The sequence below is a fragment of the Notolabrus celidotus genome, chromosome 12 (genome assembly GCF_009762535.1).
Source record: "Notolabrus celidotus isolate fNotCel1 chromosome 12, fNotCel1.pri, whole genome shotgun sequence".
NCBI lineage: Eukaryota > Metazoa > Chordata > Actinopteri > Labriformes > Labridae > Notolabrus > Notolabrus celidotus.
The window spans coordinates 34,311,267-34,325,079 of NC_048283.1; the positions used below are offsets into that span (position 1 = coordinate 34,311,267).

Sequence of the window (13,813 nt, forward strand, 5' to 3'; positions counted from 1 at the left end):
GAATAGAGAGGAGGAGATGAAATATACGGCCAATGTGCGGCCGATGTCCGGGATCCTGGAAGTGCTCTAAATGCAGGAAATACAATTCCACCAAGTGGACCAATCACAAAGCTTGCAGTCCGCATTGATTCTACGTGTCTTTACATTTTGGAGGAGGTGCACGTCAGCTACATGCGTAGGCCTCTGCGTAGGTACCGGAGCTACGCACCATCAATTCAACGCAGAAGTATAAATCAAGCTTCAGGCCGGCTATAAATAGAAACATGTCCCCAATTTAAAAGCCATGTTTCTAATGTTTGGCTGTCTTGCTTTAATTAATTGGCAAAAAAATAGAAGAAAATGTATCATTACTTAAAAAAAAGAAAAGAGGATCATCCATGGATCAACAAGTGAAAAACAACAGCCTTCTTCTTTTATCTTTAACCTCTTGGCCTTTTCAAAAAATCTCAAATCAACATCTTTGTTCTTAATGCCACTTAATGAGCACTCAGGGGACCCGGACAGGATGCAGCTCGGTCACTTTCCCTGTGATATCCATCCAACCCTCCGTCTAATCCCTCTTATGGTTGAATTTTTTTTGTTCAGAATATAAAGGCACATTTGAGAAAGCATAGCCTTTGCCACAATGGCCTTTGATGAAAATACGGCATTCGAGAGGGAGCTTGTGTAAAAAAGCCTTTTGGCTCTTTGTCATCTCCTGGCTCATCTGAGAGCCTCGGCATTTACATGCTGGAGTGTCTCACCCACCTGATGAGGATCGGATGGTCTGGAGAAGAAAAGTACGTGTGCTCCTCTCCTTATGTCAGCTGCAAATTTCCTCTCAAGTTAAGTGTCTTTTCTTGCAGAGAGTGACACTGGATGAGCCTATCTCAAATGCCACTTGATGAATTACACTCATTTTTGCTTCAAATAATGGGACACATTTTGATAATGGTGTCGTGTTCCTCACTGACTCCCTCAATCTTTTCCTTCCTGATGTTAAGGAGATGACTCGAACAATATTTGTGCTGTGAGTGTTGATTTTCCATTTCCATAAAATTCCTTTAAAATGAATTTGCTATAAGACGCTCTTGTTTGAACTTCACTGTTACCTTCAGGTGTGTCGCTCTCTTGAAGGCCTTGTTACAGAGGCTGCAGACGTGACAGCGGTCTTTGCCGTGGGCTTGCCTGCAGTGGCGTCGCAGTGTGTTGACGTTATTGAATGCCTCGCTGCAGTAGTAACACTGGTTCCGAGTATTTGCCTCAGCATGGCTTTCTTTACCACTCTTATGGTTTTCCACTGTAATCTGGGTGACAAAAACACAAAGATATTCACTTACAGATTGAGAGTTACACACCAAAGCTCACAAAAAGCACAGAGAAATCAAATATATTCTACTGTATTCAACTTCTAACTGTCGGATGTATCTGAAACACATAACAACAGTTTCTCTAAACCAATCACAACACATGTTTTCAACCCTCTAGCTTCTGATTGGCTTCCGTTAGCATACTCTAAATATATCACACCACATTTCCTATTCATCTGAAAGCTACTTGGCACCTGTATATGTAACATTTCACAATACAAGAAGCACGCACCACATTGTATCCATTGTCAGACGCTCCGTTTGTGGATTGGGAGTGGTGGCTGACCAGTATGACATGCTGGCCTGAGCTGGTTTGCTGTCCTGGTAGAGTGGAGTCATTCAGCACTGCAGGAAATGTCTGACCCTAAAGATTACAAAGAACAAACAACTTAGCTGACTAATACAATGATGTCACTTTATAGAGTCAGCACATCTCATGTGTGTGTGTGTGTGTGTGTGTGTGTGTGTGTGCGTTACCTGTGTGTTGAGGTTTAGAGTGACGCCATCCAGCATACCCTGAGCATCAGCCAGGGTCAGTGTGACGCTGTTATCACCGGCCACGCCTCCTGATGACATCACTAGGCTCTGGGATGCAGCTGTATGTGAGATGGTGGTACTAGTTGGCAGACTGGAGACTAAGGAGTGAGAGAGAGAGAATGCAGGGTTAGTATTATGTAGGATGTTAAACAGAATGACACCTTTCATTTTCATGGTCCCTTGTTATACATCATTACAATTCAGGCCAATATTTTTCAATGTTGTTTCATTCTGGTTTAACCTCCTCTGATTACTCTGTGGCCCACTTTTGTACCTTTAACACCAGGATCTGTTTGTTTGACATCATTTGACCCTCATATTGTTTTTACACATGACATGGATCCATACAATTTATTTTGTATTTGTTTTCCATTAACAGCTAATAATTTCCGTACATCTCTCGTTATATCAACTCATTTGATTTCGTCATCTTGAGACAACAGAGCTTGTTTTCTCTTGATGATTGGATGTTTGTTTACACCTGTGCTCAGCTGGTTGAGCTGAAGACGGCCGGCTCATCGGCTCAAACCGTTGGATGTTCCTGCAGAACTCTGGAGATTTAGGACGCACAGAGGCAGAGGAGGCATAGAGCTATGAGGAGGAGAGCTGGTATAAGGAGACGGAGGATTATGGAGAGGAGATAGAAGCCGTGTCTCTCCTCATGGGCAAAGTGAGATCTCTGGATAATAAGATGGACGAGCTAACAGGACTAGCCAGGAGTCAGACAGAGTTTCAGGAATGTAGCATGGTGTGCTTCACTGAAACGTGGCTGCATCAGGATATTCCCGACCACAACGTCTCCATTGACGGCTATCAGACTGTCCGGGCAGACCGGGATAGCAGCGAGAGCGCTGTGGGCCTCCGACCATATTATCTGTACAGGGAGATCTCACATGTCATACTGGTAGCTGTTTACATCCCCCCTCTGCCAACCAGACTACAGCGTCCAACGTTCTCAACGCTGCCATAGCCAGACTCCAGACAGACCACCAGAGTGCCCTCTTCCTGATCTCCAGACAGACCACCAGAGTGCCCTCTTCCTGATCTCTGGGGACTTCAACCATGTGTTTATTCTATACATAGCTTATTCTGTGTTCTGTACATACTTTTATTATCATTATTTTCATTGTGTTTGTATTTATATCTTATTAATTATTTTCTTCTTTTAATATTATTTGATATTCTTACTTATTGTGTATAGGAGCAACTGTACTGACTGAATTTCCCCCGGGATAAATAAAGTATTTCTGATTCTGATTTCCTTGAGATCTAGAAATCGAAACAAGAGGCTGGTCACTGTGACGGACCAGAACACACCATGCCATGCTGTCATTACATACACTGTTAAGGTAAGTTCAGCCTATTTGTATGTTGGTTTCATGCTTTTAGCAACTCTGGGGTTTGAGTTATGATCATACAATGATACTGTTGTGAAAGCGAATCAAAAAATACAATCCCAGATTCAAAGATTGATAAGAAAAGATCTGGGGCGATCAACCAGAAGCGACTATCAATCACTAAATCTTTATTTATATAGCACCAAATCAAAACTAATGTTATCTCAGGTCTAGACCGTACACTATATTATATTATTAACAAAGACCCAACATCAGGCCAGGATAAGATCCAGTCCCATCTTCCAGACAGGACTCAGTCTGATCTCATCTTAATCCACCATGAGCAGAGCACTTTGCAGCATTTAGCAAGTTACAGTGGCAAGGACAAACTTCCTTTAACAGGCAGAAACCTCCAGCAGGACCAGACTCATGTTAGACACACATCTGCTGAGACCGTGTTGGAGAGAGGGATAGAGGGAGATGAAGAGAGAGAGAGAGAGAGAGAGAGAGAGAGAGAGAGAGAGAGAGAGAGATGATAGTGGAGAGACAGATAGTAGTAGTTATCATGAGAAAACAGAGTACATTAGGGGTTGGATTCATGTCCACTTTAGGCTTATGTACACTAAAAAAACAAGACGTTTTTCTATCCATGGAAGTTTAAAATGTAGGTGAGCTGAAATCTTAATCTCACTGCTAACAATGTTGCAGCAACACTTTGTTCTTCCTTGAACGAGTCTGCCTCTGAAACAAATGATTCAACTATTATCTGACATTTAAACTTTCCATTCATCTTGTTGTATTCATGACATATAGAGAACATGGGGGATCTTTCTCAGAATGAAGGATGGTCTCATTTCAGACAACAGGAATTAACTTGTTGAAAAATCCTCCCATGCTGCACTGGATTGGATTCTCAGGTTACAAGCGTCCATGTCAGTTGAACCTCTGAGTCGTGGTTGCAGCGTATGGACCATCAGTCTGACCCTAAAGCGTCTGTCTGTGTTTGTTACAGGAGGCTTCTTTAGCCCTTTAGGTGATTTGCTCCTCACTAAAAATGATATCTGTGTGTCAGCCTTCTGCTGAGGTAGGAACCTTCACTACATTATCAGAGAGTAACACGGAGGGCTGCTGAATTTGAATAAAAAGCCTAATGCCTGTGATGTTTATCAGGCAAAAGTTGAAGCACATTTACATACAGAGTGAAATGAATGCTTCAGTCTGATCAATAAGGGCCCAGATGCTCTCGGCGTCTCCAGGAAGCAGTGGTAAATGTTTTCCACTCGAGTTGAGAGAGAGGAGTAATGAAGGGAAAGAGCTGAGAGTGGAAATCTGATTAAGCTTCGAGGTGAGAAGCATCCACAACGATCAGGGAGCCATCTCCCATTGAATAAATCATATTTGCTCACTTCACAGCACACAGGCACGTTGCTTTATCACTGAGGCACTGTTTCTGAGTAACAATCCTTCACATTTGAGGTGTGATTGACGGATGTAGAGCATACATTTGCACCTAATTCAAGATCATCTTTAGAGCCCTTAAAGACAGGCGATGGGGTAGTTATCTCAGATCTCTTTAAAGAAATGTAGGATTGTAGTTGAAGCATTTTCTGAGGCAAATATACTGAAGTAAGTAGAAAAGAACTGCTCTATGTGAACCAGAAACTACAAGCTAGCTTAAAACCTTCAGAACAGAGTTATACCAGAGTTTCCTCAATCTCTGAACCCATTAGCTCCCCTCTTATGAAGATGTAGCCTCTAAAGGAGAGAAGACCAACTTTTGGGGCTCCTGAAGTAACCACCAGTTTAGTGACAAAAGACTTCTGAACAAGTCTTTCTTTTCTCTGTGTTGACTTTGTAAGGTGCCACCAAGCGGCAACCTCTGGTCTCATAACATGAAGCCCATGCGGAAGTGTTATAAACTGCAATTCATCGAGAATCCACTTGAGGCTGGCTGCAGAAACACAGGAAACCACATACACACCCATTCAAAGAAGACGATCTTTACAGCAGAAATAAACATGTCTACAGCCTGGTACAAAAAACGGCTTGGCTTTAGGTAGCTCATTTCTCTATCAGCACACACTGTACGGGGGGTAAATTTTTTTCTAACCTGGCGGTTCAGAAGATATTAAGATTACGAGTTTTTGCCCAAATAAGGACATGACTGACGTGACTCCCGGTCTGGAACACATAGCTGTTGGCTAGGAGGCTCAAACCCCGCCTCTTTACCTCACACTCTGACTGGTTGAGTTCTGCATTACCAATATGGCTGCGTCCATCGATTGGCTTCAAAACAGCGCTCGGGAACAGATGGATGACGTCACGGATACTACGCACATTATCTATACAGTCTATGGGTGCAACTAACAATCTCAGAAGTGAGAATCTAACACAGGACTTCCACCAGTCTCCGATCCACTGCGGCTCTGTGCTCTCTCGTCCGTCAACACCCACTGGTTGCGTTTCAGAACGCAGCACGGAGCAGGACCGCCGGACAGCTGGAGTCATGTGACCGAGGTTTCCCTGTGGTAATTACTGAATCAAGGATTCTCCTCCTCCTCTCCTCATCCATGTTGTCTTTCTGGTCCTCTGAAAACCTCTGACCTGTTTACTCCAGGCCTGGCTCCACTCTAAATGACATTTTGTTTTCATAGTTAAATTAAAAACAATCTAATGATAACACAGAGGGCCAGATCTACTAAGATCCAAAATAACAAGCGCTAAGCTACATGTGCAAATTATACGCTTTGCCAGTTTGCACCTGCCTTTCAAACGTGCTAAATATAGTGGCAGAAATACCGCCCGCTATCCGTTTCAGGTTTGATAAATCACATTGCGTGTGCTAAATGATTACATTTGCATCTCCTCCTCCCAGTATTTATACTAAAAATCTGCATGCATTCTGCATATTCATGAAGGCAAACACGCTAAACGGAAAGCAAGTACTATTTTGCTCATCAGACAGACGCAATCCTTGGTGCTCCCGGTTAGTACATCAGCTTTGCGTGCGCTTTTAAGTTTGCACGTGTTTTTATACACGAAAGCCTTTAGTAGATTGGGCACAGTGTTTTATTCTGAAAATGAACCAGATGTTTTCATTTTGTTTTGGTGCCTGACTTCCAGTCCTGCTCCATCTGCTGTGTGCTGATTGATGTGTCGTGCTCCAGCATCTGGCAAAAATGTGGAGACGGACTGGAGACGGACCGGGCACGAATCTGGTGGAATTTGGCCGTCAGTCAGGCCCCATATACAGAGGCTATAGTCCTTGTTGCAGCAGTGGCAGGCTCGACTCTCTGCCTCTACCATTTGCTGCATGTCTTCTCCCACTCTCTGCTCCCCACATTTCCTGTCTATCTCAAGATGCCTTATCCAATAAAGGCAAAAGTGCCCAAAAATACAACTGAAACAAAAAAGCTTCAAAGAGTGAACTGATAGCTGCACTTCAATGCAAGTGTCTGCTGACAGAGATGCATACAAAACTAAATAACTGTTCGATTACTGCTGATGGGACTAACGATTACATTAGTAACAATTGCATTCTGCCTCTTTTGCTCTTCAAATGAGGTTTGTTTCTTGCATACAGTGAATGAGCTGTCGTGGACAATTATAACAGGAATTCAAACAGATGGCGTCTGACACCCCAAATTGTGTGATTTTCCTCCAAATTCAGCATTTACAAGTGTATGCAGACTCTATGAATAAGGCAGAAACATGCCAGGACATGTAGCTCTCCCTTCACTCATGTAGCAATTATGTCTGTAAATCAACCAAGACTGGTACTAGCTTATTAAAACTACAAGAAACAGATGATACAAATGTCTGTTACATCACTCATGTCAGCAGACACAGCTGGTGGCTTGCTGGATAGAAATAAGATGTCACTTTTCTTTACTCTAAAACAACAGATCTATGTGTCAGTTACTACAGATTTATAATGGTAAATGTTCAACCACTGTAAACAGCATGTACAGGAGCACATTAGAAGGGCTTGGTGTACAGATACAGTCCATCTAGAGGTAATCAGAAGTCACTGCATCACCATGTGGACTGACAATTAGAGATAATTTCTCAATGTGGCATTGATTTTAAATATCTGACGGCTGTCTGAACCATAAAAGCCTATCTGGTAGCTATTTTATCTCCAATTTGAAGGCTCCACGGAGGGGAGACACACCTTTGCACACCATCTCATGAAAAGGGCACTGATTTAGAGACTGTTAGATCCCAGGATAAAAAAAAAAATGTGACAGAGGGGCTCAATCACTGGTGCCGGAGGCAAGAGAAGCTCCTTTTTGTAGCATTAAAGGGGGTACGAGCTAAAGTCACTTTGATGTGGTGGCCTGTGAGTCATTCCTGTCATTTGGCCTTTGTGTTTGAAGAAAAATACGGAATGCTGCTGTTGTGGTGAACCGTATTACTCACTCTTAATCATCATTTGTGACAGACGGGAGAGGCTTTGTCATCAGTCATAGAGGAAGAGCTCGGCCTCCCCGTCTTGGTGATCATCATTTGTTGTTTTATCCAGGAAGAGGTGAGCGTGGGCCTACGCTGCTCCTCGTTCTGTGTTTACTGGGGAAGCCTACAAAGGCTTACAGCTGTGCAGATAAGGGCCGCCCATTAAGTGTGGGTGTTCACTCCATCAAGTGGGTCGCAATCAGTTCTGTTCAAGAGGGTGATATTTGCATTGCAGCCAGCTGGGTACCTTGCACTTTGTTGGCAAACTGTTGGCTTAAAGTGGTGACCAAGAGTCAAGTGGTGTAAGAGTGAGAGCAGCAGGTCACTAATGATGGCCTGATGCAGATCAAGATGGCTGTTGTGTGCGTTAATGATAATAAGGTTGTGTGACTTGAAGCTGTCTGAAAGGGAGTGTTTAAATACTTCACATAAGTATGATCTGAGAGGCTTTTCAGATCCATTTTCTCCTGAAGACATACAAAACAGAACTCTTAAGGTAGAGACGGCAGCTAATGGCACTTACATGCTCTCTATTTTGTTTGGAGAATTTTTCTTTAAAATGATACTGACAGCTTTTAGAGAATTACAAGGCGTTATTCGGAATCACGTCTGCACTCAAGAAGCAGTGGGAGAGTCCTGGGGAACAGCCAAAACACAAGAATAGAGTTGGTTAAGCCTCATCTCATTTACAGACTTTGGCTCTCATCTATTTTTGTCCAGAATCAAGACTGTGTGTGGTAACTAAGTGGCAACCTCCGGCCACAAGAAATGAAGCCAATGCTGAAGTGTTAAAAAACTGCAGTTCCTCAAGTGTCCACTTGAGGCATCCAAATTTCTCTCTGGGCACACACTGTACGGGAGACACACTTTTCATAATCAGCAGTTTAGCAGATATCAAGAGTACGAGTTTTGCATAATAAGAGGCACAGCTGACTTGACTGACAGGTGGGAACACTGTAGCTGTTAGCGAGGAGGCTCAAAGCCCGCCTCTTTACATCACACTAGCTCAACAGAAGTTAGGTTGAGTTCCGCATTTCCAATATGGCACCCGCCAACGATAGTCCATTTATGTCCATTTATTATAAAGTCTATGGTTTTAACACATACACTAGTGTCATGCATCACATTAGACTAGATAACTAACATATCCACCCAGATAGTATTGTGGATAGTATTATCTCAGGAAAATATCAGCAAGAAATTTCAGCTAAGGTTGGCCAATTAGATTTTCCATGATTAAACTGTATGGATCTAGTGACGTTGCGTAGTGATATTAGCTAGCAGTAGTGTTGCAGTACTCGAGACCGGTCATGGTCTCGAGACCGCTTATTTAAGGTCTCTGTCTCGTCTCAGAATCAAAAGCATTTGTACTTGGTCTTGTCTCGGTCTCGGACTGGGCGGACTCTGTATTTTATATCAAGACTGGTCGAGACCACCACTGATGAACTCTGTGTCCCTGCCATTACTGTGATAAGAGAGAACCCCCCTTTCTCAATTCATTCATTTTTTCCTCATCTGAAAGGACCGCGACTTTCACGGCCCTTACGGTGAGTGACACACCCCCTGCACTCAGGTGTTAATGAATGGAGACAGACAACAGGAGCAGAGACTGTGTGCCCGTGACCAGAGATGTCTGCTAAGGCGTTTGATTAAGCAATAAATAAACATTCAATAACAAACTCTGGAGGCACACTGAGAGAAGGGCACAGCTAAACACCTGCCACAGGATTAACACAGTCAACACCTATAACCCATCAGATAAAAACACTACAAATATTAGAAAATAGAAAATGCACAAAACTAATGAGGAAATAAAAGGCTTGACAAAATAATCCTGCTCAGCTACGACCTCCTACCTCTCCTGAGATCACAGGAAACAGAAATCACAGTTTTAACTCTGATCTAAAGCGAGGGTTAAACTAATGATGACCAAAACGAAACTTAACGAGTCAGAAGTCTCTCACAACGAGTCAAAAGAAAGACAACAAAGACAAAACCAAACCTTGTTTGTTGCTGTTAATTGTATTTAAAACAAAGTTAAATAAAATAAACAGAAGTCTTTTATTTTGTTAACTCTCATCATGATTTTTCATTGATATATGTGGTCTTAGTCTTGTCTTGTCCCCGCCCTGCCTTGGTCTTGGTCTTGACTCGGTCTCTATCCCTAAATATCTTGGTCCTGTCTTGGTCTCGGTTAATGTGGTCTTGACTACAACACTAGCTAGCAGAGTAGTTCACAAATGACGAGCTGGCAATTTTTTAGCCATCTGTTGTTTGTATCAGAGATGGCCAGCTAACGGTTGGACAGTCCTAGGTAGCAAGCTTTCGTTACCTATCTAGGAACCTACAAGGTTTCAAAGCCCTGCTAACTCTTTTTCTCTCCTGTTTGGTCTCCTCCTTTATAGGCAAGACACCGTTTTCTGAACTGTTTTGCTTTTCTGCATGCATAGACTCTGTGACAAGAATCTAGTCCTTTGTTAAAGTGAGTAGCAAGGTCTCATTTTAAAGACTTATCTTTTTATCACTGGCAATGCAAAACAATTAAAGGTTATGTGTGAAGCATTTTGAGCCCATCACTTCATACAGTACCATCACCTTAAAATTAAACACTTTCATCAATATACCCTTGAAAATATCACTGAGCAGATACCGCTCTAGGCAAACTAAGCCTACTACTAAGCCTAAACAAACATCATCATGCAAATCCTGACCTGCCATTCCAGTGTTTGCGGGGCTCTGAGGTAGGAGGTGGTCATTGGTGATAGTTAAGGTGGCGTTGGTGGGCTGGCTGCTGAGTGGTGATGCCAGCCGGATGCTGCCGTTGATCTCAGCAACATTGGGGTTGCTATGCTGGGCGAGCAGATCCTGACCTGCAAACGTATGAAAGCAATTATTGGTAAACAACTGGAACAATAAGCACACTTGATTTTTTCACATTTGAGTTCTTGGTTTTCGGGGACAGGATGTAGAATACTTCAGTGTCTTCTAAACAGAAAAGCCTCAGAGGATGGTACAAAAAAATAAAAAAGGAAATTGGACAGGGACTGTAAATGGTTTTAGACCTTTGGCTCAGGACTCATTCTCTATGATGTATGTCCACTTCTTAAAGACTGCCCCCAGTTCCAGAAAAAATCTATAAATTGTGAAAACACATCTACCATCCGAATGTCTCAGTGCAGCTCGAAGCGAAAGAAAAACATAACACAGAGTAAAATATCACAACCACTTGCAATTTCTTTGGTTAAAGGATCTGAATTAGAGAACAGAAAATTCATCAGAATGCTAAATGAAGGAAGGCCGAGCTGTGCCAGGAAGAAGCTCAAGTCCTCTATCATGACTCAAGGAGGCTCAGCCACAAATTACATCAACAGAGTGGATACAACATACATCCTGACATAAACACAGTATATATGACCCAAATACTGGTTTGTGAAAATAGTGCATCACTTATAGGCTCTAATACTGAAGCTTCTGATCTGATTTGTGTTGCAGCTTTAAATGTGAGGATGAGGTTGTGAGTTATTATGTGTCAGGTCTTTTTTTCTTCCCCTGCAAAAATGTTAGCCTGTGTGAGGAAATCAATAAGTGTGTTACAAATTCTAGAAGGACTTTCTCTCATCTCTTTGTTATTGATTGTTTTTACTTTTGAAAAGACGAGGTTGAAGTCAACAGTGTAAGCTCTGCAAGTGCTGTGTTTAAGAAGTATTAGGCTCCTTGGCTAAAGCAAAGGAAGGGATGACAAAGTGATAATATGATTGCTGGTTTGCGCTTTGATTTCAGCTTATCATGAAGTCTTTTTGTAGAAAAAGTTCCTTAACCCTTAAAAGGGAAAACATGTTTCTATCAAACAAGAACAATCTATTCAAAAAACACTACATTCAGAGACACACTGTTTTTAAAGGACTGTAGGGATTTGAAAAATTGCACTTGTGCCTCATTGTTAGATAACCTTTCAATAAAATGATAATGTGTCTCTGAGAAGTAATGCAAAAAGATAAGTCATGTTTACTTTGATCATTAACACATAAGGTTAGAAGCAAGGTTATTATCGTTAACGAAAACTAACGAAAACGAAAGGTAAAAAACATTTTTGTTAACTGAAATACAAAAAAACCAAGGCTTTACAAAAAAGAGGTAACTAAATATAAATGTATTGTGAGTTTACAAAAATGTCTATAGTTTTCGTCTTCGTCAGTCTATCTCATACATAAACTCAGTATTTAGAGTGGATATGATTTTATTGTTTTGTTTGTTTTCTGCCAGTTTCACTTCAGTTGATGCAGTCGCACAAGCAACCTCACGTCCACACTTTTGCTAGCAGAGCGTCCACACTTTACCTGCTAGCAGAGCGTCCACACTTTACCTGCTAGCAGAGCGTCCACACTTTACCTGCTAGCAGAGCATCCACACTTTACCTGCTAGCAGAGCGTCCACACTTTACCTGCTAGCAGAGCGTCCACACTTTACCTAACAGAGCGTCCACACTTTACCTGCTAGCAGAGCGTCCACACTTTACCTGCTAGCAGAGCGTCCACACTTTACCTGCTAGCAGAGTGTCCACACTTTACCTGCTAGCAGAGCGTCCACACTTTACCTGCTAGCAGAGCGTCCACACTTTACCTGCTAGCAGAGCGTCCAAACTTTACCTGCTAGCAGAGCGTCCACACTTTACCTACTAGCAGAGCGTCCACACTTTACCTGCTAGCAGAGCGTCCACACTTTACCTGCTAGCAGAGCGTCCACACTTTACCTGCTAGCAGAGCGTCCACATTTTACCTGCTAGCAGAGCGTCCAAACTTTGCCTGCTAGCAGAGCGTCCACACTTTACCTGCTAGCAGAGCGTCCACACTTTACCTGCTAGCAGAGCGTCCACACTTTACCTGCTAGCAGAGCGTCCTCACTTTACCTACTAACATAGCGTCCTCACTTTACCTGCTAGCAGAGCGTCCTCACTTTACCTGCTAGCAGAGCGTCCACACTTTACCTGCTAGCAGAGCGTCCACACTTTACCTGCTAGCAGAGCGTCCACACTTTACCTGCTAGCAGAGCGTCCACACTTTACCTGCTAGCAGAGCGTCCTCACTTTACCTGCAGCAGAGCGTCCATACTTTACCTGCTAGCAGAGCGTCCATACTTTACCTGCTAGCAGAGCGTCCATACTTTACCTGCTAGCAGAGCGTCCATATTTTACCTGCTAGCAGAGCGTCCAAACTTTGCCTGCTAGCAGAGCATCCAAACTTTACCTGCTGCAGAGCGTCCACACTTTACCTGCTAGCAGAGCGTCCACACTTTACCTGCTAGCAGAGCGTCCTCACTTTGCCTGCTAGCAGAGCATCCACACTTTACCTGCTAGCAGAGGGTCCACACTTTACCTGCTAGCAGAGCGTCCTCACTTTACCTGCTAGCAGAGCGTCCACACTTTACCTGCTAGCAGAGCGTCCACACTTTACCTGCTAGCAGAGGGTCCACACTTTACCTGCTAGCAGAGTGTCCACACTTTACCTGCTAGCAGAGCGTCTACACTTTACCTGCTAGCAGAGCGTCTACACTTTACCTGCTAGCAGAGCGTCTACACTTTACCTGCTAGCAGAGCGTCAACACTTTACCTGCTAGCAGAGCGTCCACACTTTACCTGCTAGCAGAGCGTCTACACTTTACCTGCTAGCAGAGCGTCTACACTTTACCTGCTAGCAGAGCGTCTACACTTTACCTGCTAGCAGAGTGTTAATGGCAGCAAATTTTAAAAAGACTCTGACCCGAGCACTCATCTCGGTTTAGGTGTACGCTCTACTTGTGATTTTTTTAGCTCTTCACTTTGACACCAGAGAGCCTGTTTGTTTTTGCATTATTTCTGGACACAACACAGATGTGCTCCTCCGCCTGCAGGGCATTGATCAGCTGTTCAGGTCTGCAGCTTCAAAGTGACAAATCTACAACTAAACTTAATAATGAGTGACTCTGACCTTTATGAGCCAGAGTTTACAGAGGAAAAGATGATTCAAAGCACCGGAAGCAAAAACGGAGAAACTTCAGACCTAAACTGGAGAGCAGGAGAGATCCAGAGTTACCTGGTGGTGCAGGTGTGTACACTGCAAGCTAATGCCGACGTACCGAGAAAACTACTTGCTGTCACGA

At 43.1% G+C, this 13,813-nt stretch overlaps 1 protein-coding gene across 2 annotated transcripts in view; it reads right to left on the reverse strand.

Annotated features, from left to right (window-relative positions):
* LOC117822866 (zinc finger protein 236-like) overlaps positions 1-13,813 on the reverse strand; it is a 132,464-nt gene that overhangs the window by 22,235 nt on the left and 96,416 nt on the right. For both annotated transcript variants that reach the window (XR_004633266.1, XM_034697795.1), the window contains exons 26-29: positions 10,390-10,548; positions 1,827-1,984; positions 1,582-1,713; positions 1,092-1,286 (exon numbers count right to left, since the gene is read on the reverse strand). Coding sequence is in view for 1 of the 2 variants with exons in the window: in XM_034697795.1 (XP_034553686.1) it covers positions 1,092-1,286; positions 1,582-1,713; positions 1,827-1,984; positions 10,390-10,548 (644 nt within the window). In the remaining variant the exon portion in view is untranslated. The remainder of the gene's footprint in view (positions 1-1,091; positions 1,287-1,581; positions 1,714-1,826; positions 1,985-10,389; positions 10,549-13,813) is intronic.